The sequence below is a fragment of the Cyphellophora europaea genome, assembly GCF_000365145.1.
Source record: "Cyphellophora europaea CBS 101466 unplaced genomic scaffold supercont1.1, whole genome shotgun sequence".
NCBI classification, from domain to species: domain Eukaryota; kingdom Fungi; phylum Ascomycota; class Eurotiomycetes; order Chaetothyriales; family Cyphellophoraceae; genus Cyphellophora; species Cyphellophora europaea.
The window spans coordinates 1,044,579-1,067,212 of NW_008481797.1; the positions used below are offsets into that span (position 1 = coordinate 1,044,579).

A 22,634-nucleotide genomic window follows, 5' to 3' on the forward strand; every position below is an offset into this window, starting at 1 on the left:
AGCAGAAACCATCAACACCCTCGTCTATACCTTCTCCGAGGCACCCTTCGCATCGAGCTCCTGCTGAGCTCTCTGCACGCGCTTCGCTTTCTTCTTCCGGTCCACGGCCTTCCGCCAGCCTTCGCCCCAGATCGTCGTTGCCCAGACCATGGCAGCACTCACGACCAGAAAGCCTGTGCTGATTGTACTGAACCATCCAACACCCATGGCCTCGATGGCTGGCAAGCACACCGCCGAGCCGGCAGCCGCGAACAGATACCTTATCATGTAATTTCCCGCAACAACTTCTGCGCTCATGCCTTTAGCCTGCATGACGTCCAAGCAATACGTGTTTAGACTTGGAAAGCAAAATAGCTGCGAGACACCCTGGATGAACATGGCCGCCACAGGCAAAGGTACGCCCCCAACCTTTTGATCTACTGACCAGCCATAGACCAGCATGCAAGCTGGTGTGACAATGCCAATGAAAGCCCAGCAGGAGCGTAGTCTATCCTCCGGCACTCGCTTGTTCTTGATCTTAATGTGCTTCTTGACAATAAAATCCGCATAACGGCCACCGAAGAAAGTCCCCAAGAGGTACCCGCATCCTGGAGCAATATAGAAGAGACCCGATTGAATAGGCGAGGTAAGGTTGAACCGGGGGTTGAGGACATAACGTATGGGAGTCAACAATGAGTACATGTTCCAGACCAGACTAGATGAGGCGAGACCGGCAATGAGCAAGTTCGGATAGCTGAAAAGCAGGACACCAACTCTGATGGGAGAGGTCCAATGCATGATACGCTTGTAGCGCTGGGTAGCTGAAAGCTCTTTCAGCTCCTCGATCTTCTTTTCGGGAATGGTTTCGGGCAAGAAGAGGATGACCAAGACTGTTGCTAGCCCGCCAAGCGCGGTTTGCAGCCAGAAAATGTCTCTCCAGGTACAAAAGGTGACAATAATACCGCCAATGAATGGTCCAAACGCAGGTCCAATCAGGGTGCCACTTAGAAACGCGCTCAGCGCTGTTCCGCGTTCAACAGGGGCGTAAATATCGCCGATGCAAGCATTTCCCACGATCAAGAAAGAAGTCCCTTGATAAGCAGTGAGCATGCGGAAGACGAAGAATGATGCCAGGTCTGGGGCGAGGGCGGTGCCGATGCTGAAGACGAAGAACAGAGCGGCAGAGATGATTGAGGGCCACCGACGACCATAAATGGTGGAGATCGGACCCCACAAACACGGTGATATGCCCATGAAGATCATGTACAGGGCGTTGGACAAGTTGATGATAGAACCCGAAGTGTTGTATGTGGCTGCAACTTCGGGTACTGCGGCCAAGATGGTGGTCGATGAAACGGGAGACAGGAAACCGCACAAAGACAGAATGGCAGTGATGGCATATTTGCGGCGCGGCGAGAATCGTGTATATTGCTCCGGATTGACCTCTTGAAAAGTGGTGCTGGTTGTTGGAAAGAGTGTGATGTCGTGATGGGATATGTGAGAGCGAGTGTGCTCGAGTGAAGGTCTCTGGTCGGTGGAGGCCACGTCTGCAGTTGGTACGCGCCTCAGATCTGTGGAAGCAACGGATTGCTTTTGTCGGTGTTGCTGCACGGTGCGGTGTGCGTCGGCCGTTTCCACGCTATCCTCATGATGGTGAAGCTCGCCCGTCATGATGAAGGGCTAGAATCTGGAGTCATAGGATCCACACAAGGCTGGATCAGTACAAATGAGTGAATCTGGATGAATTGCGGCGCGGGAAAAAACAATGCCATATGCGAAAGGGCTTAGCATATATAAAATCAAGTTCAGGAGCCAAAAAATGACTCAAGAAAACGGTCGATTGCAACCCCTGCCATGCGACCAGTAAGACAGTTCACCTCTCGATCTGGCGAGGATGTTAGCAGCATCTTCAGAGGGCGTGCCACGGCGTCCGCGATCGGCTGCGACGCCGCTTCCGCGAATGGGGAGTCCTGTAGTGCTCAGTAGCAAAATCAACAGAAAAGACTTTTCAGTTCATCTCATGCCATAAAGAGCTTAGATGGGCCTCGTGTGCCGAGTACCGTCTCGAATCCCTGCAATTGGAGAACGGCTGTCGGAGAACCCCCGCTGCCTATCTTTCTCTCCACCTGTGACTTTTTGTCGATTCTAGGATCAGTGAACCATAAGCCCTAGTATGGATAGGTCTGTCGACAGCCCGTGAGATTCGAGGCACGCTATCGTTGATTGTAGTGCCTAGGATAGCATTGCAAAGACAAAGAGTCGTACGGAGGACTATTCCGGAGGTGGAGACAGCAACAGGCACGATCAGATAAGGGAGACTGGCACAGTAGCCCTTTCCGGATGCTCGAATCGACCGACAAGCTATCATGATGGTGCAGATGCACAGTGACACACCGCCTTGGATGTGCCAGGCAAGGGCTACGGTTTGTTCGTGCGGTACTGAGTCGGCAATCCTCCGATTTGCGGGATTCCAACCCGGTCTTCGGAGGGTTGCTGCTTATATTCCACTCCATATGATACCTCCCAAGTATCGCGATAGCACTGCCGGCGGATGACCAGAGCAGGTGTTGTGATCGTTCCTGCTGAGTGTGTTTGTGGCGCAGTCTTCTAGCCACCTTTCCTGGAATGCAGTGCCAAGGAGACTGTGGCTGCCTTGATGCCTTCGTCGTCACTGCCTGTGACTCATGGCACGGCAGCGACGTACATGTACATAGATCACCAGTGGAAATCAAAGACTTTGGCTGTGCAAAAGTGATTCGCTAAATATCAATTCGAATTGTAAACCACGACCCGTCGTCCTCGCTGGAAACCTAGTTCGCTTTCATATATCAGGACTTCCGCTCCTTGCCCGTACCCTGGTGCTCCTCCTCGGAGGTGTGCCGTCTTTCTGTAACACTCCACCGTCTATCTCAAGCTCATTCCTGACACTATCTTCAATCCTTTCCACTGCCTGCCTGACTTTCGCTCCCGTGACGTCTCTCTTGCCCTTGACAACCTTGGAAGTCACTTTCCTGGTCACATTACGGCTCTTTGGCTGGGGTTTTACCACTTTAGCTCCTTGCACGCCTGACTTTGTGTTTCGTTTCGAGCTAGGTATCGAGGTGGATGTCGCACGCTGCTTACGCGGCTTGAGCGTCGGCGACATAGGGATAGGCGGTGGCGGATGCTGCATATGCGGGACCGTAGCCATTCTTGAAGAATAATGTGCAGGGAACGCAGGCATAGGAGGCACATCTGCATCCGGCGAGTCTGGAGGTGAGAGTGCCTCAATGTCAGGTGCGTCAGGAAGCACAGATGCCTCGCGCTCGTATGGCTGCCATGGCTGAGTAGGTGTAAGGTCGCGCATTTCGGTGTCAGACGGCGTGGCGGGAGAGATTGGAGACGGGGACCTCGAGCGATTCTCATATGCTGGTGTGGAGTGTCTGTGCGATACAGGAGAGAGAGGTTCTGGCTCAACCGACTGTCGTATGCCGTGTTCGTATGTGTCGCCGACTGGTCGGGGAGTATCTGGTCGAGATATTGTTGTTGCAGGAGTGTGTGCAAGTCTCTCGGGAGATCTCATAGGGGATCGCATAGGTGAGCACAATGGTGGAGCTGGTGTTGGAGCATCCTGGGGAGAAAGGATGGAAGGCGTGCTGAGGGCGGTCGCGATTTGAGGAAAATTCTCTTGGAAGACTTGAGGTTCTTTGATGTCCGAAGGGGGAGGCGATCGACCCGCAGTCGCTGCATCGGACCAATTTTCTTGAGGATCAAAAATTGCCGCAGAACGTTTCACGGGAATCTCGAACAGTTCCTTTGACGTGATCGTGGCACTTGTGGCAGCATGGACATCCTTGTCTCGCTGGGCGCACCGACACGCACCGGTGGGACATGCGCATTTGCTACCACATTTGCAGCCACATCCAGGGTTGGATGCTGTCCCATTGGTGGCCATTCTGCTGATGGATATCGGATGCGGACCAGCACTTTCTTCAGTATCGTAGTACGGATCGGGGACATGGTCCTTCGCAATCCCCACCTGTGTCATTTGGCTAATGTGTGACGGCCTTGCATGATGAATGTTCGGTGGGAATGAAGGCGTGATGGGAGCGTAGTCAATGTTCATAGGTACGTCCTGCTGGTCTTCTTCGATAGTGCGCTGCGCATGGGCGTTTGCTTCGCTACGTTGACTCTGCGGACGACAGCCGGAGCAATAGCAAGATCCCGGACCGCACGTACACCTGCTCTTATCCCCGCCACAGTGGCAGCCTCCGAAAGAGCGATCCGCAAGCGACCCCAGCGAGAAATCGTTGGGGAGATCCGAGTCGTCAAAGAAGTCGTCTTCGTCATCGTGGCCACGCTCGTGCTGTTCCAACATTTCGACGACCTTGCGCCATGCATACCACTGCTGCTTGCGCGGAAGATCCGGAGAGACATCCTTCAATGCTTCACGGAAAGCATCATTGGCGAACTTCCCAAGTTGGCTGTCTTCTGGTAGTTGGTTGTGGAACTCAAACCCCTCGTCAACAAGCTGGGATTCTGTGGGCGATGTTGCTTCGTACAGATGGGACTCGTAGGAGAAAGTTCGAGCTCGACTTTGCTGCTCGTTTGGATGGGCGTGATCCTGATCATCGTCTGAATCTGTGTCGACCTCGCCTCCGTACGATGCGTGCTTATTCAAGCCCTCGCTCGAAAAATCAACCGCCACTTCGTTGGGGCCCAAAGCTCCGCTGGTCATTGGACCTAATTCGGCGACCTCAGTAGGTTCGAAGCCAGAAGGCTCATCGTCTTCTTCTTCTATTGAATCGGAATCGTCATCAATATCGCTGAACAGTTCGGCATCGGTCACGGAAGACATCGATTTGCGAACACTGATATCAGATGCCCCATGGTAATCCTCCTGGGACCCATATCCAGATCGTGATTCGGGAGTCGTATGGTGCGAGCCACGCCCCTCGCTTGCCGTGTAGGAAGCTCTAGGCAGAGACGCTCGCTTCAGTACCGGTCGCTGCTCTGCAAGCACAGGAGCTGCAGAATCATCGTGTACCGCGAGGAATGGGTCAGAAGGCGCCATGTATTGGGTATTGACTTCCCGTAGGACTTTAGCTGCCGGGTTTGTGTATATTTTCGTGGCCAACATGTCGATAACACAGTTCGAGCTGTTGCTACCACGGGGTTGCGAGATGTTGGCTCGAGGTTGTGCCAAGATAGCTCGATCCAAAGCGGCGTCCTCCATAACAACCAACCTGGGGATTGTGGAATTGGAGGATGAATGCATGTTTGGTAAACTTTATCGATGCGGGAGCGTGTCAGAATGCATGATGTTGTCGTTCCGGATATCTGCCGTTGTTAGGTAGACAAGGCGCAAGGGGTGCTGGAATGTGACCAATGTGGGGCGGGCGAGACCGAACAATGGACCGTGCTGCTTGCCCTTCATTCGTGCACACTCCTAGTGTTCAAAGGCCTCCTTCCAGAGACGCAATAGCTTTGACAACATCAGCTTCAGGTAGGGGTTGTCCAGAGTAAGACTTACAACCGGATGTAGCCATGCATCCGATGGTCTCGGGACTCCTGTCTCGCTTTTGCGAATAAGACCTACGCTGTCAGTTTGGAGCGTTGTAATCAATCATGACACATACTGTCGCCTCCTCCTTGGGACGCCCGAGGACGCCAGTCATGCCGCGAATCAGTAGTGCCTCTGCTCCTTTGTCCAAATTCGCCACTTCGAGAGCGCCAATGTGTTTCAGTCGTCTGTCCCTCGGCCAGGGACTCGAAGGAATCTTGAAGATGAACTCTTGCACATCTTCGAAACCATGGGCCTCAAGCTTTGCTTTCCAGCGTTTGGGAGCATGGCCGGAGGCGCCGATTTTCTCGCCAATCTCGAAAAATGTTTCAGTAAACTGCACCCAGGCACTGTTTGCCGGTATGGTGTCATCATCGCTTCCTGGCTCAGGGAAGGACGAAGATAGCTCAAGGTACCCTCCCGGCTTCAAGTGGTGAAAGCTCTGACTTATGAGCCTGTCCCAATCCCGGATCGCAAGGAGAAATTCACGGCCATGAATAAAGTCGAATGTGTCGGGCCGAAACAGCCAGTCGCTTTCCACATCATCAATTTCGAATGAGCAATTAGGAGGCACCCATCGAGGCTGCACTGCGGCGACATCGACTCCGATGACGTTGGCTGTGGGGTGCTTGTCTGCCATATCACTGCAAGGTCAGCATACGAGGGCCAGGAGGTTGTGTACAACAATGACTCACATTGCCCATATTCCTGAACCTGTTCCAAGATCTAGAATATTGGCTGGTTCTTCGGCTATAGGCGCAAGATGCAACCTGTCGCCGAGAATCAGGCCAAACTTGCAATGCTGTAGATCATTTCGGTCTTGCTCCTGTTCATCAATAGGTAGACCGTACTCGTTTCGGCCAAATGCCGGATACGTCCTGCCGTTCTCCTCGATGCCACGACGGATGTCTGATGCGATGCTGGTTGCGTACTCGGTGATAGATTCAGCGAAACCCTCGTCCGGAAATGAGTCGACTTCTATCAGCTCAGAGTCGTCATACGACATGTTGTGCTATATTTGCGTCGACGGCTTGATCAGCAGTTATTATATGCAGAAGTGTCGACCCCGCAAGCGAAACGAATCGTGTTTGTATCACAGGTAACATTGCACCTACCGTGGAATAAGATAGACGGGGGGTCTCGTGTTACTCCAAGTGTTAGGATCATGACAAGCTCAACGCTTTGTCATTAGCAGCGAGGGCTGACCAGTACAGCTGGCATCAGTAGAAGAAAAGTTCCGGAGCGCCTTCCCGATGTGATGCTGGGCAGCGTGGCACCTGCCTGGAACCCTGCTGGCGGCCGTGGGCAGCAGGGCTTGATGAGGTGGCACAGGTTCGATTTCATAGCGCCGCGCTCCAATTAACGATGGGAGAACTCAGGCGATGCAAGAATGACCAGGATGGGCTCGTCAAAGCTCCATCCCTGGACATTGCTGCAGCTCTACGAACGCATCTGCGGTAGAATTGGAAGAGCCGCCGCGGAAGCAGTAGGCGAGTGCTTGGCAGCCGCTACGCCGGCATGAACGTCACCTCCTGTCAACACCTAGCCTGCATTATTCCATATTATCACTCCTTGGCCGTCTGATCGCCCCTGTTGCTCCACATGCAGCTGCTACTGCTATCCTGCAAGCAACCTTGACAAGCCCGAAGCACCCTGTGGCAGCCGCACCTTGCAGGAGTCGCTGCCGGCGACGTTCAAAGGGTTCTGGATCACCTCCACCGCTCAGGGGGTAGCGTCAATGGATACTCTTGCTCACTACTAGTTTACACTACCGCCGCGTTCTGCGAACAATAGGAGCAGAATGAAGATGCGAAGCAATTGCATGGCTTGTCAAGGATCGACTACGGTCGACTTAACAGCCCGTATGAAGCAGACACCGGACAGCACCATCACGCCTCGGCCGCAAGGGAAACATTGGCCTCATGCAACTAAAGCCTTTCCCCGGTAGCGGGCGGACTAGCTGCACATAGCTTATCGAACAACAGTCGCAGAGAAGGTGAATTCGTGATATCGCGCTGCTAGCTCACATACTTCATCGTGCTTGTGGTTTCTCTATAGCTTACCATCAAGATCAACGCGCTGTGGCCACCTGAACGGCACCTGACCATGGACCTTGCGGCGTTTCCCTCGGAGGAGGAGCTTCACTCCGCCATTCACACTCTTTCCGTTGCAGCTCAAAGTTACAGCCCTGGCGCCGATGGCACGCAGTCACGAACCAAGCTGATTGCTTGCGCGAAAGACCTGATCAGTCGACTGCGCAACCCGATGGATATGGCCGATGTCCATATGGCAAACGCCATGGAGCTCGTCTCTATTCGCACGTGTCTCCACCTCAAAGCTCTACATGCGATCCCCTTTCCCGGCACGGCCACTCTCTATTCGATCGCTGATTCCACAGACGCTAGTGAACCACTCCTGGAGCGCCTGCTTCGTATGCTTGTTTGCACAAACTTCCTCTCCAGTCCAGCTCCGCGCGTCTACGCGCACACCAAGCACTCATACGCTTACACTCTGGTCCCTGGGCCTGGCATGTTTGTCAGTTGTTGCGCCCACGCCCTGACCAGCTGACATTCTCATCACATAACACAGTTCCAGCTCGTCTACGATGAATCCTTCCTTATGATCGACAATCTGCACCTCTATCTTAGTGATAAAGGGTTACATGAGCCTCTCGATCAACGCTATTCGCCATACGCATGGAAATCCAAAGCTGAGGGCATTCCTATCTGGGAGACGTGAGTTTCCCTGCACCGTTGCCCCCGGTATGACGGCCGACTCGACAATCTCCACCCTCACATCATCTTCCGCCAAGTATGGTACAGGGCACTAACATTCTCTGCTCCAGTATGGCACGTCATCCCGAGCGGCTGCATGCTTTCCAGGCCGGGCTGGCACATGCGGATGCTTCAAGTAAGTCTTGTCTGAACATGAGGAGAATCCGTTAGACAACCTGGGTGCTTGGGCTCTACTTTGCTGTCATGGGCCGCTTCTCTCTGTCCAGCACTGCGCACCCGGATCCTCTTGTCCTCGCCCAATTATTAGTCTTCCCCGAACATGATTCTTACTTGGACTTCCAATGTCTATAGTTCCACTGCTGGGCTACTACGACTTCGAGCAGCTCGCTACCGAAGATGAGGAACGCGTGGTCATGGTAGACGTAGGAGGTGGGACGGGGCACTGCATTGCGGACATTCTGGACGCCTATCCGAATCTGATGAAAAAGGCAGGAAATTTTGTGCTGCAGGAGCTGCCCGCGGTGCTGAAGAAGGCCGACGAGAACCAGAGGCTACCGAAGGAGGTGATGAAGATGGAACATGACTTTTGGACGGAACAGGCTGTCAAAGGTACGATGAGCCCCAGAACGCGTGCGTGCCTGTCACTCAACCAAGCACAAACAGGAGCAAGATCCTATTTCTTTCGCCGCGTCCTCCACGACTACTCCGACAGTTTCTGCACGACCATTCTCAGCAAAATCGTACCCGCCATGGCGCTCGATTCGCGGATATTGATCGCTGAATTAATGCTTCCAGAGGAGGTAACCACTAATGACCTGGGGATCGCAACTTTTGACATTACAATGTTTAACATGGGCGGCAAGGAGCGGACCGAGGCCGGCTTTAAGGCCTTGCTCGAGAGCGTGGGCTGCGAGCTGGTCAAGGTGTGGAAGAGTACGTCGGGCTTGGGCGTCATTGTAGAGGGGAGATTGCGGGCGATGGAAGAGAAAGCTCTAGATCAAGTTGTCGATCAGGTTGCGGGACGAGAGGCAGTCAGAGAGCCTGATCTGCAGCCTGCAGTCAATGACACTACCGGGGAGACTGATGTAGGAGGATCCAGGCTTGCCTAGGAGACGCCAGGCGCGACGGACGAGACCAAGATCAACGGGGAAGGTGCCTCTATAAGCCACGAGCGCTCAGGACAAAGTGAGCACGCATTAGTCCAAAGTGTCTAGAACTGACCTCACTTACTGTTTTCATAGGAATTTCAGAACCAATCACGGACCCACCGAATCTACGTACAGCTGTTTTAGAGATGGGTCAAACATACTGGGAATCGCATAGCCACTGTTAGGGCGTCGGGTATCGTTCAGCTGCCCCTTATCAACGCCAAAAGTCAGATGCATGATCTCCTGTCCATCTTGATCATTGAAGCCCGCGTTCCATTACTTGCATCACTCCTTCTCTTTTTCGCGCTCCCTCTCCTTGTCCTTTTGCCCTCCAATGCTGCCACTAATGCTATCATTCCGCCCGTGTAAGCCAGTACCACCCAGCAGACCGCTTCGTACGCTGGCCCCGTCTCCGTACTTGCTACCTATGTAGCTGTTGCGTTCGCTAGCTAGGGCAGGCGCCTGAACGCCCGACGCGGAAATCAAGCTTGCGCGTTCTGGGTTGAGCTTGGAACTTGCATTGGGGTACGGGCTGGATACGTCGCGGATCGACGCGTTGTCTGGTTGACCATGGATGACTGTGCCGGAAAGGACGGATAGAGGGAGCGATTCACGGCTATTGCCAAACATGGACGCTGGTGGGATGGCTTTGACCGAAGCATTGGTATCAACGCTATTGCGGCGACGACGCTTTGAAGAAGAGGCCAAAGTAAGTATCGATGCGTCGTCGGTCAGCACGTTGTTCGCTGTCGCACTTTGATATGTCGTTGGATGGCCGTGAGGAGCCAGATGGGCCGGCACAGCAGTTGCTGGCTGTGGTGCACTGTACAGTTGTGGCAACTGGTTTGCCGAGTATGGAGTATTGAGGGCAGGAGCCGTTGATTGAACTGTTGTCAGGGTGGTCGTCATGGATCGTAGCGATTGGGTGGGCGAAGAAAATGTGCTGTTACGATCGCCCTCCGTACGAGGAGCGGTCGCGCTCGTTCCAGCGCCCGAAGGGGCGACATCTGAGATCGCAGTTTCGGCATTAGTCGCCAAAGTAGGAGGCCGTGACTTCTGGGCCGATTGGCTTTCACGAGAAGGAGATATGGACCGCTTACTCTGAGCCAACGAGCTGTTGCACGAGCGCGAGTTGTCTACTGGCTCAGAGAAGGCAAGGTGGCCGTTCTGAGACTCGGCACGTCCGGACAAGGGATATGGGTTATTCTTATGGACGCCATTTTTGCGCGTTTTGCTTGTGTTATTAGATTGAGTCGGTCGAGACTGGCTCGCAGGGTCGTTGGAGTCTGCGTGTAGGCTCTTGAGGTTTGCTAAACGCTTCATCCAGTTCGCAAACGGTCGTCGGCGAGCATGTCGATCTGCAGCCGTGTTTAGAGCGCGGTCACAGGAAATTGAATCTTGCCTTACCGTGTGCTCTTGCAGGGCCTTCTGTGGAAGCCATTTTACGAATGTTGTGTGTAGGTGCGTAGGGAGAGTTTGAGTAGTGGACGGTCGATCAATATAGCCTCTGACGAGGTCTGTTCGCTGGACAAAGAGGACTACCGATCGATCGCGGGAAGACAGTAGTGGCTGCAGTCGATGGAGATGGTGCCTGCTGGACACATGAAACACGTAATAGCACCTGGTTGCACAATCGACGAGGTGCGTGCTTTGCCTTCAAGCAGGAGAGTCCATGCCGACCGGGGGGCTGGAGTTGCTTGCAGGTGTACGGAGTTTCTGTACAGGGCTGCTCAGCCCCCAAATCCACTTGCCCCCTTTCAACGGTCTGCACGTGGCAGCGTCCCAGGAGAATCTTTATTCCGAGTTCCGCTCCCTATGCCGGCATTCCTGCCCCGCAGATCCGACATCTCTCTCTTGTCGAGACCCCACAAGTCATCGACAATAACATCCTCAGACCAACGTTCCTTCAACATGGTGTACTACTTCACGTCCACGGCAGTCGATCCACCGGCGTTTATTTACGTGGGCAAGGACAAGGTCGAGAGTAAGGCCCAATAACACATTCGTTTTAAACAGGACTGAAACATCTTCTAGATGAGGACTTGATCAAGTTTGGCTGGGATGAGGACATCTGGTCTGTTATCCGATCCACGGCACTGTGATCTCGGCGTCTAACTGCTGCAGGGTACGGGTTGTTGCATGGTTCTGATAGCTGGCTGACAAGATTCAAGTTCCATGTCGACAACTTGTCCAGCGCTCATGTCTATCTGAGACTCAAAACTGGAGATGCGTGGTCGTCGATACCCCGGGCTTTGCTTGAGGATTGTGCTCAGCTCACGAAAGCCAATTCCATCGAGGGTAATATTGTCACTTCGACGGAAGCCAGCCGCTGACTTGTCCAACAGGGAACAAAAAGGACAATGTTACCATAATTTACACTCCCTGGTCAAATCTTCGCAAAGATGCATCGATGGCAACTGGACAAGTATCCTTTCACGACCAAAAAAAGGTCAAGAAGGTTCATGTGGCGGCTCGGGAGAATCCCGTTGTAAACCGGCTTAACAAGACCAAAGTCGAGAAATTTCCCGACCTGCGCGAGGAGAAGGAATCCGACCTTCGGGAGAAGCGGAAAAACGAACGCCTCAAGCGGGAGGAGCACAAAGCCAGAGAACGGGATGAGAAGAAGAGACGCGAGGAACTCAAATGGCAGAAAGGTAAGCCTCTGAACTACATGTGTCGCATCGACTCGGTTTCGGGCTCGATGGGCGTCATGCTTCCCAACTTCCACCTTAGCGCTGCCCATGGGTAAACACGATCCCATACTCGGGCTGCTCTCGGTCTCTGAGTTAGTGTCAAGATCTTGCTGCTGCTTGTGCTTCCCTTTACCGAGTTTCGTGACCCAAACATCAATGAAACTGCGACTTTGTTTTGGGCTGACGTGGCATACCAGCGCACGCCTACGACGACCTCATGAACGAGGACAATATGGTCAGTAACCAGGATCGAGACGCCAGTTTCTACGACGACGACTTCATGTAAGGCTGGGCATCCGTAAACCGGTATGAAGCGGCATGAAACCAAGTCGAGCGGTGAGCATAAGAGTCCGGGGGGGCGGCCTGCAGGTGGGCTTCCGGCAAGTTCCCATGACCGCCAACTTCTGTTGTCGTTGCTGACCGTCCATCAATCCAGCAATCTCAATAAGCTTGCGAGTTGGAAAACCTATGATGAGGTTTACAAAACGATCAAGTGAACTCAAAATGGGACGATTGTCGCATCACTTGAGTACGTCAACGGTGACTCGTATACGCCAAGCTTGGCACGTCGTCAGCTCTCCGAGCCGAGTATAGTCACGAAAAGGTAATACGATGGCGGTCGCCCGCCTGAACTCCGGGAGCCTTGCAGCCCAAAGTCAAAGCGAGTTCGACTTATCATCTCAAGGGGTGGGGTCCGGGAATTTTAATCTTTTGCTGGTTTTGGCTGAGATACCTTTCTCCCCCCCCCAAAACCCCACCGCACGTGCGTGGGACGTCACGGTTGACCTTCCGCTGGCTTGAGGTGGCATGTTTGCTGCTGACAATTTTTATTGACAAGCACGATTTTGGTAGTTGCAGCATGCGCTCCATGAGATGCCAAACGAGAGGACGCCGACAAGGTCTTGTAAACGAGCTAATGCACGCACTTCTGACGTATCCAGTAGATCTGCAACCACTAGCTCACACCGCATGCGCGTTTGTTCTACACAAGCTCTGGTTTGATGTACAAAGTAGCTCCCGATCAGCGCACCAGTAGACTTGACAAACTTGTCTAAACGGCGAGAGTCGGCTCGCGGTGCCAGATCATAACGCAGAAGCCAGCAAACAACAAGCCGGGCTATATGAGACCGCCCGAGTGTCAGAAAAGCATTTGTCGAGGCGCCTGCTCATTGTTGAACAGGAAGCCTCGGGTCGGAGTTGCCGCTGTGCGGTACTAGACGCACTCGAGACACTTTTTCATGCATGACGCGATAAGACGACCATGCGGTTTCCTGAAGCTTCTTTAAAGTTCAAGGGCGTTTGGGGGCGAGCATGGAGACTTTCGGTGGACGGAGGACGAGCTGGCTCACAAGGGTCGGCAGTTGGGGATGGGTTGTGCTAATAGCCAAAATGCGTCCTTGCGCGTTTCGGTTATGCAAGCCGCGGTTCAATCTTTGGCATTCATATCAGGGCAGCATAGTTCCCGACTTGGGCTGGGAACCAGTCATCAAACTACTGCGACGAGTCCACAAGCTGTGGCGTGAGTCTGGCGGTACTCCAACGACCTCCCAAGCAGTTGCGCACGATGAGACTCTTTGAAAGATACCTTCACCCAGTACTCCGTAATCGCGAACCTTCTCGAAACTACAATATTCATCACACAAAGTCTGATTGAGATGGCTGTTAGATCCGAAACGCATCCAAATGAGCCGGGATGTCAGCATGGCAATACCCTGTTTGATCCAAAAGAGGACGTTTTGCCGAGATGCAGTCTGCAGTGTCCAGACGAGTCGGAACTATGAAAGGAAAAGAGTACTTTTGTTAGACCGCAACTAGTTGGTTAAAATGCTCCAGGTGTGACGACGTTTGCGGGCAATAGCACATACCAAATATGGCGCAGGCTGAAGATCCTCTCACGATTCACTGTTGGCTGTGGCGGGTGTGAGAGCCATGATCGCCCGCTACGATGAGCACGGTAAAGCGCATGACAAGGAACAGACCGAGATTCAGATGGTTGATGAGGTCACAACCAGAGTTGTTGACTGGACCCCTTCTCCTTGCAGCTGAAGGACATGAGCAGCTGCAAGCCAGAGAAGCAGAAGGATTCAACCACGGTTTCCGGATGGATCTGACCCGGCCCCGAACTCTACGAGATCCAAGCCCATGCAGACGGGTTCGTGGCAGGGTGCACCTCAGCCAAAACGCCCGAGGTGACTACCTCGCTGACAGGAACAATGGCCAGCACTTAGACAGAGAGAAGAAGCTGAATGACGGCCCTCATAGAGGGCTGACTGCGTGCACGTGGCTGGATATATATTTCCATCCTTGTTGCGGTGGTCGAGAAGAAGTACTATAGCTTCCGAAAAAGATTGGCCAGGGATAAATGGGATTGTGAATCTTGGCTGCAGGCATGGAGGTGTACCTTAGGCAGCCCAAGCAAAGATTGGACCGATGCAAACAATCACTCGGGTCGTACTTGCAATAGCGTGGCTCCAAACAAGCTCTTGGTAATTCCTTGATCACGGAGCGGAAACGCGTGGATAACCATAAGGCAAACCTTGGTCGTAGAAGGTCAAAGGTTCTTGGAATTTAGTACTCCGTACTGGGCACGCCGAAAGAGTTACACAAGAGGAGCGTTTGGCAACGATAATCAGCCGATGATGGTCGGGCGACTCCAAAACTCAAAGAGTTGGAGAAACGAAAAGACGTCGGTCTTATGGTGCAGTGGTCGGACCAATCCTCCAGTCAATTGCAAACAGCCGGCACCTGGGCGCTGGTGTCTCGCGGTGGGTGGGACGGCCGGGATCGCCTCGAGGCAGCAGCCTGAACCAGCGAAAGTTAGATATCTGGCGAATGCCCGGTTGGTCGCACGCTCGCCAGAAGAAGTGCAGAGCGTTGAGTTGGTTGCTGGACTATCTGTTGTTGGTGCGGCCAGCAGCTGCCAACTGGGCCACAGTCGGCAGCCATGCTATGTATAGTCGCGCAAATGATTGGCTCGTAGGCGAGCAGGGAATTACCCTTGGGGCTCGCTTGGCTTCGGATGCTAAAGCGGTAGACAAAGAGGCCGGCAGGTTTGTCTGTCACAGCATACGGAGTACTGTAATGACAGACGGTGTAGCGTGGAGAACGCTCCAAACGTGCCTAGAAAGTGGCTCGCGTGGATCATCCGTGATTACGGAGTACGGAGTACTACCACACCTTGTCGGAGAGTGATACCATCGCGCCCTGCCCTCCACCCTCTCTCTTGGCGCCCGTCAGCGGGGACTTTGTTCGTCGCCGCCTTGCCCTGTCACAGGAGCCGATCTCTTGGGGGTAATGGACTTGTCCCGCCACTACGTATGCGGCGCCATTCAAGTCAGGCCAATGAATGACCCATCCAAATGTGCGCATTGTGCTACGTAGACCAGGAGAGCGTGTGTGACCTGATACCCGTCAAATCTTCGGTCGTCGGAGCCGGTAAGGTGGGATCGGCCTAGCCTTCACGCCCAAATGATGCAGTGCACCAAGAATAATAAGCTCGAGGGGCCTCCAACGCCGGCGGAAAGCCTAGCCATGATTGGCACGCGCTGAAGTTGAAGCACGAAACCCAGAAATTCGCAAAAAGTCTAACGAAGAAAGCTAGAAGTTACAGCACCCCTCTTTGCAGGAACCCATGTATCACGCTTTTTGTGGTTTGCTTGACCCTTCAAGGGAGCATCAGCCTTCCCCCTTCCCCTTCCCGCTTCGCTCTGCCCTGGTCTCATGTGCACCGCAGCCGATGTGGGTAATGACATTATGCTTTGCAAGTCATCTTCGCTTAGCATTTAGGATTTGCTACACATAGTGCCACTCCCTCGCCCGGTGGAGCCACCCGGCCGTAGGAGAGCAAACATACTGGCGGCACTGCTTGACCTGCTGTTCCATCAGGCGATCGGTGAGGCTCTGACTGCATGTTAAAAAGCTGATGGCCGGCCACAGTTCGGACTTGGTTATCCTCTACGCGGCATAATAAGTCTGATCTATCAATATTATCTAAGCATCGTTTCCGTCTCCCCATCTGACCGTCCGCCATCTATTAGACGTACACCATGACGCAAACACCCACCGTCGAGCAAGCATTAAAGATGGTGCAAGACAATCCCAATGGCACCAACAATGCTCAGGCGAGGGCGGTACTTTCGAAAGAACTGTCCCGCATCTGGCGCAACATTCAAGCCCAGCCCACCTCTTATGTGATGAGCAAAATCGAGTTCGCTGTCTTCAACTACCACCGCAACTCTCCGGACTACAAGAACCCCGTTGCCCAGCGTGCAGTCCAGCGCTTTTGGGACAACGTCTAGAACCGCCAAAACGATGCATCATCACTTTCGATCGAGGCACTGCCACGGGCTTCACTCAGGAGGGCCCAAACGAGGCAATGGTGACCCTATGAGAGTCCCAGCCTATCAACGACCACAACTCGACGACAAGCTCCACCACCACCTTCGAATCATTTGACAAATGACCAGTCAAGTCACAATGCAAGCCTGCCATGCATGCAGTGCCGCCGGACAGCCAACGTCTCGTGGTCATAATCGGCGTGGGGGTGGTCCGCATCTACGATGGGTCAATGGAAAAAGGGCTTTTGTGCCATGAGAGGGGCAAGGAAAAGAGGATTTGTCGCTGGCGACGTCCCCTGGGGAGGAGTCTTAATGCATGCAGGCGCTTGGATGGTCCAGTCACGGGTTATGGACGCAGATCCGAGTCTGCTGCGGTACTCTCCGACTGTTACACGAATAGCCGCCACTCACAGTTTGTATTGGAGCGAATGTTTGGGAATTATTAGCGCGAATAGATGCCGCAATGCGCAGCCGCATTCAGTGTTGAACATTAGCCGTCATGGCTTCACACCTTGCATACCAGGCTCCTTCTGCATTGTGATCTGTGCTCTGTACCCTGTCAGGGAGGCTAGAACGCGGAGGCTGTCCCGTCCGTCTAGAGCCTTTGTCGTACGAGAATACGAGCTCGTCCTCCACATCCGGACATCCAGCCAACGTTAGGGTCTTCCAAACCCCTGCGAAATTGTGATCGGCCGGTGTATTAGTGGATCGAACCTGACCTTTCCGACGCAATTGCCGTTGGCAGTACTCCGTACCAAGGAACTTAGAAGCTTCCCGTCGCGGTGTAATGTATCGTCTTGCCCACTAAATCGACCAGTCACCACTTGCACGTTCCTGCCATGGTTATTGCAACGGCAATCGAAATGGCGGGCTGCGACGGTCGCGTCAGCCTTCTTTTGTTGAGACGGGAGCTACAGCTTTGAGAAATGTACCTGAATTCCTGCACCGACGATTCTCGGTCCCAAAGAACGTGCAGACATTCTCCGACCAGCATCACGTTCATCATGGCGACCGTGCGTACAAAACATAGTCTGGGCCAGAGCCTTACATTTGATGTCGGCAGCCGAAAGAAGGCTTCCGTCTCCGCGGATTTTGGCCGGCGAACGAAACCATGTACAATCTGGCACTGAGTTTGGGGTTGGCTACAATGGCGGCAGCTAAAAACGAGAATCTCAAGGATGGTTTGAGCAAAGCCACAGACCAACGTCAGCGCCTTTCGCGATGGAAGGTCGCAGACGACACAGGAGTGCGGGTAAGGAAGCAATTCCAAGACCTCGGGGTTTAGCTAACAATGACTAGATGTATGCACGCCAGGAAACCATCCTACCTCCCTACACTCTGGATGCGATCTGCGATGATTTCGATGGCTATTTCTATGGTAAAAAACGCTGCGAAAAGGAGAGGCGTCATGCTGAAAGTCCCTTCAGTCTCAAATCCGGGGAACTATACCTGGCAGTTGCAATGCACGTAAGTGCTTCATATGACCCGCTTTACTCGAGTCGAAATGCCCTAACGAGTGGAAAGAACAACATACAACGGTGCTCAAGCCAATTACTCGCCCTCCGAAAGCTTTTCTGAGTGTATCGACTTCTGCACCACTCTGAACAATCAAGCTCGCGGCGCGTGTATCGGTGTTAATTTCAACAGTCCGTACGTGGGGAGCGGAGACTGTGTTACATACTCGGTGGTGACAGAAATGCTTCCTGCATTTGAAGGTGGTGGAGTACAAGAGGCTGCGTTGTTGATATTTGGCGATGACGGCACACAGTATGCAACTGCGCGGCCTTTTACTGCAACGAGTCCTACATTAGATTCAGTGCCAGAGACGACAAGCCCGTTTGTCTCCATCAGCATACCCGAAACGCCCAGGACAAGTCCAGCACCCAGCACTTCCGAGACTTTGTCCAACTCGCCGCCGTCTGCCGATGGAACAAGCTCCAGAACTTCGACTAGTAGCTCCTCGTCGACTACCAGACCATCCGGAACACCTTTTACGCATTCCTCTTCATCCTCCGCGACGGTGTCCGGTGAAGGAACGACTACAACAGAATTCACACCTCCTACTTCACCAACAAGATCGCCTAGCTCGCTTTTGTCAAGCTCGACCTTAGGGGCGAACAGCCAACCTCCGCTGCTTGGAACGTTGAGCAGTAGCTGTAGCACAACGGCCACCACCAGCACCAGCACCATTACGCTGTCATCTTGTCCGCCGGGCGTCGGCTGCGGCGTCAATCCCACAGCTCCACCGTCTTCGAGCCATGCAACGACCTGGGATACGGACTTCCCGCCATCTCCTACTCCTTCGGTCCCTCCAGCGACTACAGGCGCGAATGGACAGGTGACGGGATTTGGCGCCCTCCCAATCACTGCATACGAAGTTCAACCGATCGTTGTTTGTAATGAAGTCCGATGCGATACATCGGCCACAACGAGCACAGTCTTGAACTATCGGACTGAGCTCAATTGTCTCCCAGAAGTATGCTCTGGTCAAGGTTTCGAGGTGAATACGCTAGTGGACGCTCTTTTTGCAGCACCCACTTGTCTACTGCTGCCATAATATGATAATTCTCTGCTTGTTTGGCGAACTTCGTGGAAGCCGCACCGGCATGGGTAGCAATGGATGCAATTTCGATTCAATTTGTAATTAGGCTAACAGACACTGAATCCTGCCACCTGAAGTCATATACAACCACACTAAGGTAGCCAAACCACTGGGCTTTGTACTTCTGGACGTAACCGGTGAACCTTGGACATGGGTGCTCCTACATACTCTGGAAATCCTGTGGACAGCGACCGGCGAGGCACTACAGGTGGGTGTTCGCACGATGGTCGGTGGGCGTATCAAAAGTTTGTCTAGGCCAGAAGGATCCAATGCCCCATCGCTCCGATGGCCACGAGGATCAGCCCGAGAACAGCATCTGAATGGCGTCATGGGCGAAGGTCAGGCAGGGGTGGTGAAGTCACTTGCCATTCTCGGACAAATCTGACAGCTTTGGTTGGGCTGCGCGGCACAAGATGGCCTTGGCATCGGGCTTTCCACGTGCGGCAGGAAGTCTCTATTGACCTCCCGCCATCGGCTCAACGTGTACACCTTTTCCTAATTGACCACGACTTGATGCATTGCGTCGCTCTTAGCTGAGGGCAGCCCAAAATGAAGCATGCTTGTCTTAGTCACCTTCCTCGCCGTTCGTGGAGGTCGGCGGCCTCTACACTCGTATTGCTTGTCCGGACTGCCGAGCTCCCTTTGACGCAGCCATTGGACGTCGAGAAACCAGCAATTTGAGCCGCACAAAGACTCGAGGCTACTTGTAACAATGAAAGGTTTGGTAGTGCTAATACGGGGCTGCCAGACTGTCGGTCGTTCGCCGGCGGGTCGATGCCTTCCGCATGCGGGTACAGCTTCTTTGATGTCCCAACATGTCTTTGTATCTCCCAGTCGCTATAACCCGACACCACAGTCGAAGCAAGATCTGTGTTCAACTGACCGTCTTTAACGTGTCTGGTCAATTGCGCCTCTCACAGCACAGGTTTTGACTTTTTCTCTCTTTCCCGCACCTATCTGTCTACGCGACAGCAAGTTACGTTAGTCGGCAGACGAGATGATTTTCTTTTTACTTGTTAGTGCGTTGATCCACGCCGTCATCATCAGTGCACAATGTGATCCGACAATAGCCACTTGTCCGCCAATCGTTGGCATGGCAGCAAGAGAATATACGATCGATTTCACCAAGGTCAACAGCCAACCACCGAACTGGACACTAGCCGATCAGGCTGTCGTCAAGTATGGTGGATCCAACGGTGCCGAATTCACCTTTGCTAAGCGTACTGATGCACCCTACATCTGGACCAGCTTTTACATGCTTTTCGGCCGTGTCGAAATCACCGTCCAAGCGGCACCAGGTCAAGGCATGATCACTGGCGCGGTTCTGATGTCTGACATCCATGATGAGATCGATTGGGAGTGGAGCGGAAGCAACTTCAATTCAAACACAGGGAAGGTGCAGACCAACTATTTCGGCAAAGGCATTACAGGCAACTACGACCGTGGCACCCAACCCGCAGTTGACTCACCAACAGCTAAGTTCCACACCTACGTAATCGACTGGACACCTGACGAGATCGTATGGTCAATTGACAGCAATGTCGTCCGTACTCAGAAGAGTTCGGGCGCAGATGCTGGTGCTTATCAACATCCTCAGACCCCCTCCAGACTCCATCTCGGTATCTGGAATGGCGGCGACAAGGACACCAACCCTGGTGTCGTACATTGGGCTGGTGGATATACCGACATGTCCAAGGTACCATATACTGCATATTTCAAGAGCGTGAAAATTTCTACCCCAAACCCCTGTTCGAGTTGGGAATTTCCCGCTGGGTTCAGTGGTAAGTGGCAGGATGTCAAATGTACCAACCAGACCTTGACCCCTCCTGTCAAAAACCTGCCTTGTACGTATAATGTCACTACCGGCGATTACGGCTATGGCATCGCACAGAAGCTTGGAATTCCATTCCCCGACCTCGAAAAAGCAAACCAACCTATCAACTGGGATAAGCTCGAGCTCGGTAAGACCCTCAAGGTGCCTGGCGGCAATTGCTCGCAGGGTGCTGGTACTGTGCCACCTCCTTCAAACCAAGATTCACCATTCAAGAATGGCACAAACCAGGTCTTAAATACCACTGTCGCGGCTCCATCTACCACACCACCGTTTGCCAACACTACTACGCCCTATCAGAATACGACCACCGCGGCTTTTGGAAATACCTCTGTTCCAATCACAACGACTCCGACGTCTGCTTCGTCGAGTGTCTCGAGTGCCAGCTCTACTTCTGCCGCTTCTATGGCGCAGTATATTTGTCAGAAGGGTGACTATGGCCATGCTATTGCGCAGAAACTAGGCTGTAGTTTTGATGATCTCGAAAAGGCAAACCCAAATGTCGACTGGGACAAGCTGTTCATCGGCCAGGTCCTCAACTATCCCAAACCAGTCTCTTCTGGTATCTCTAGCATACCTTTCGCCAACTCCACTTCTGCTACACTTACTAGTGGCACGACGACTAGCGTTGTAGCTAGCACTACTACGCCCATTCAGACCATCTACATGGTAGCCAAGGGCGACTACTGCGAGAAGATCATCGAGAAGCTCCAGTGCAACCAGGCCGAATTCACCAAAGCCAATCCTGGCATAGACTGCAACAAGGTGACAGTGAGTCAACCAATCACCGTACCAACAAATGCCCCATCGTGCTCGGTCTGCAATGTCAACACTGCAAATATGAATACAACAACGACCAACACCATGACCAATGTCCACACTGCGACAGTTACTGGCTCCACCGATGTCAAGCCTGTTGGCTCCAATGCCACCTCGTGCTACACATATACTGTGGCGAAGGGTGACTATGGTGTCAAGATTGCTGAGAGCTTCGGCATTACCTTTGCCGAGCTGGAGAAAGCCAACCCCGGTATCAATTGGGACAAACTGTGGATTGGTACTGTGTTGAAAATTCCCGGCATGCCGACGAAGAAGCCTGCAAGCGGTGTCGGTAGTACAACCTGTCCCGCAAGCTCAACACCTGCCAAGGCCGCATCGGTTGCCAGCAATTCGACAACTCCGGCAAGCTCTGTGGCTCCCACGGCAACAGCGACATCTACAACGATGCCCAAGACGACATCAGTGTCGACAACACCTGCTTCACAACTAGCTAGTGCAAGCTCAACTACTTCAATTACTCCGGCAGTGCCCATGACAACTACTGTGGTTATTCCGTGCCCGACCTGTGCGGCCACTACGATTACTATTCCATGCACGGTATGCATGCAAAATAACACTACAAGCACCGTGACGAGTACGACTCAGCCCTTCGCCAACACACCGGCGACGGTTACTCCATCAACGGGAGTTTTGCCACAGAGTGCCAACTCCAGCACTTCCACAACCACGTCTTCTCCTCCCCAAAACACCACTGGACCATGTTTGACGTACACGGTTGCCCAAAACGACTACTGTATCACTATTGCGGACAACTTTGGAGTGCCGTTTCCGTCTTTCATGCAGATGAACCCGGGCATCGATTGTGACAAACTCAAAATAGGCCAGGTCTTGGTTATTCCACCAGGATCGACCAAGCAGCCTAGCAAGGGCGTTGTATCTGCAACCGATTGCAAGTTACCTGCCACCCTGGCAACGACGAGCACGACC

The 22,634-nt window shown here is 53.2% G+C and overlaps 8 protein-coding genes across 8 annotated transcripts; 4 read left to right on the forward strand and 4 right to left on the reverse strand.

Moving 5' to 3' along the window:
- Positions 1-24: 24 nt before the first annotated feature.
- Positions 25-1,650, reverse strand: HMPREF1541_00369 (uncharacterized protein; the record flags this gene model as incomplete). Its single annotated transcript, XM_008712675.1, has 1 exon — positions 25-1,650. One exon carries the CDS (start codon positions 1,648-1,650, stop codon positions 25-27), a length of 1,626 nt encoding a protein of 541 aa, XP_008710897.1.
- A 1,150-nt stretch (positions 1,651-2,800) lies between these two features.
- HMPREF1541_00370 (uncharacterized protein) lies at positions 2,801-5,194 on the reverse strand (the record flags this gene model as incomplete). The annotated part of the gene is made up of 1 exon (XM_008712676.1): positions 2,801-5,194. One exon carries the CDS (start codon positions 5,192-5,194, stop codon positions 2,801-2,803), a length of 2,394 nt encoding a protein of 797 aa, XP_008710898.1.
- A 367-nt stretch (positions 5,195-5,561) lies between these two features.
- On the reverse strand, positions 5,562-6,527 carry HMPREF1541_00371 (uncharacterized protein; the record flags this gene model as incomplete). The annotated part of the gene is made up of 2 exons (XM_008712677.1): positions 5,562-6,165; positions 6,217-6,527. The coding sequence occupies 2 exons, from the start codon at positions 6,525-6,527 to the stop codon at positions 5,562-5,564; spliced, it is 915 nt and encodes a 304-aa protein (XP_008710899.1).
- Positions 6,528-7,627: 1,100 nt separating this feature from the next.
- On the forward strand, positions 7,628-9,365 carry HMPREF1541_00372 (uncharacterized protein; the record flags this gene model as incomplete). The annotated part of the gene is made up of 5 exons (XM_008712678.1): positions 7,628-8,056; positions 8,111-8,256; positions 8,367-8,431; positions 8,608-8,865; positions 8,920-9,365. 5 exons carry the CDS (start codon positions 7,628-7,630, stop codon positions 9,363-9,365), a joined length of 1,344 nt encoding a protein of 447 aa, XP_008710900.1.
- Positions 9,366-9,689: 324 nt separating this feature from the next.
- Positions 9,690-10,845, reverse strand: HMPREF1541_00373 (uncharacterized protein; the record flags this gene model as incomplete). Its single annotated transcript, XM_008712679.1, has 2 exons — positions 9,690-10,762; positions 10,812-10,845. The coding sequence occupies 2 exons, from the start codon at positions 10,843-10,845 to the stop codon at positions 9,690-9,692; spliced, it is 1,107 nt and encodes a 368-aa protein (XP_008710901.1).
- A 470-nt stretch (positions 10,846-11,315) lies between these two features.
- On the forward strand, positions 11,316-12,153 carry HMPREF1541_00374 (uncharacterized protein; the record flags this gene model as incomplete). Its single annotated transcript, XM_008712680.1, has 4 exons — positions 11,316-11,388; positions 11,439-11,482; positions 11,576-11,702; positions 11,750-12,153. The coding sequence occupies 4 exons, from the start codon at positions 11,316-11,318 to the stop codon at positions 12,151-12,153; spliced, it is 648 nt and encodes a 215-aa protein (XP_008710902.1).
- Positions 12,154-16,143: 3,990 nt separating this feature from the next.
- Positions 16,144-16,395, forward strand: HMPREF1541_00375 (uncharacterized protein; the record flags this gene model as incomplete). Its single annotated transcript, XM_008712681.1, has 1 exon — positions 16,144-16,395. The coding sequence occupies one exon, from the start codon at positions 16,144-16,146 to the stop codon at positions 16,393-16,395; it is 252 nt and encodes an 83-aa protein (XP_008710903.1).
- Positions 16,396-20,129: 3,734 nt separating this feature from the next.
- Positions 20,130-22,141, forward strand: HMPREF1541_00376 (uncharacterized protein; the record flags this gene model as incomplete). Its single annotated transcript, XM_008712682.1, has 2 exons — positions 20,130-21,981; positions 22,017-22,141. 2 exons carry the CDS (start codon positions 20,130-20,132, stop codon positions 22,139-22,141), a joined length of 1,977 nt encoding a protein of 658 aa, XP_008710904.1.
- Positions 22,142-22,634: the final 493 nt, after the last annotated feature.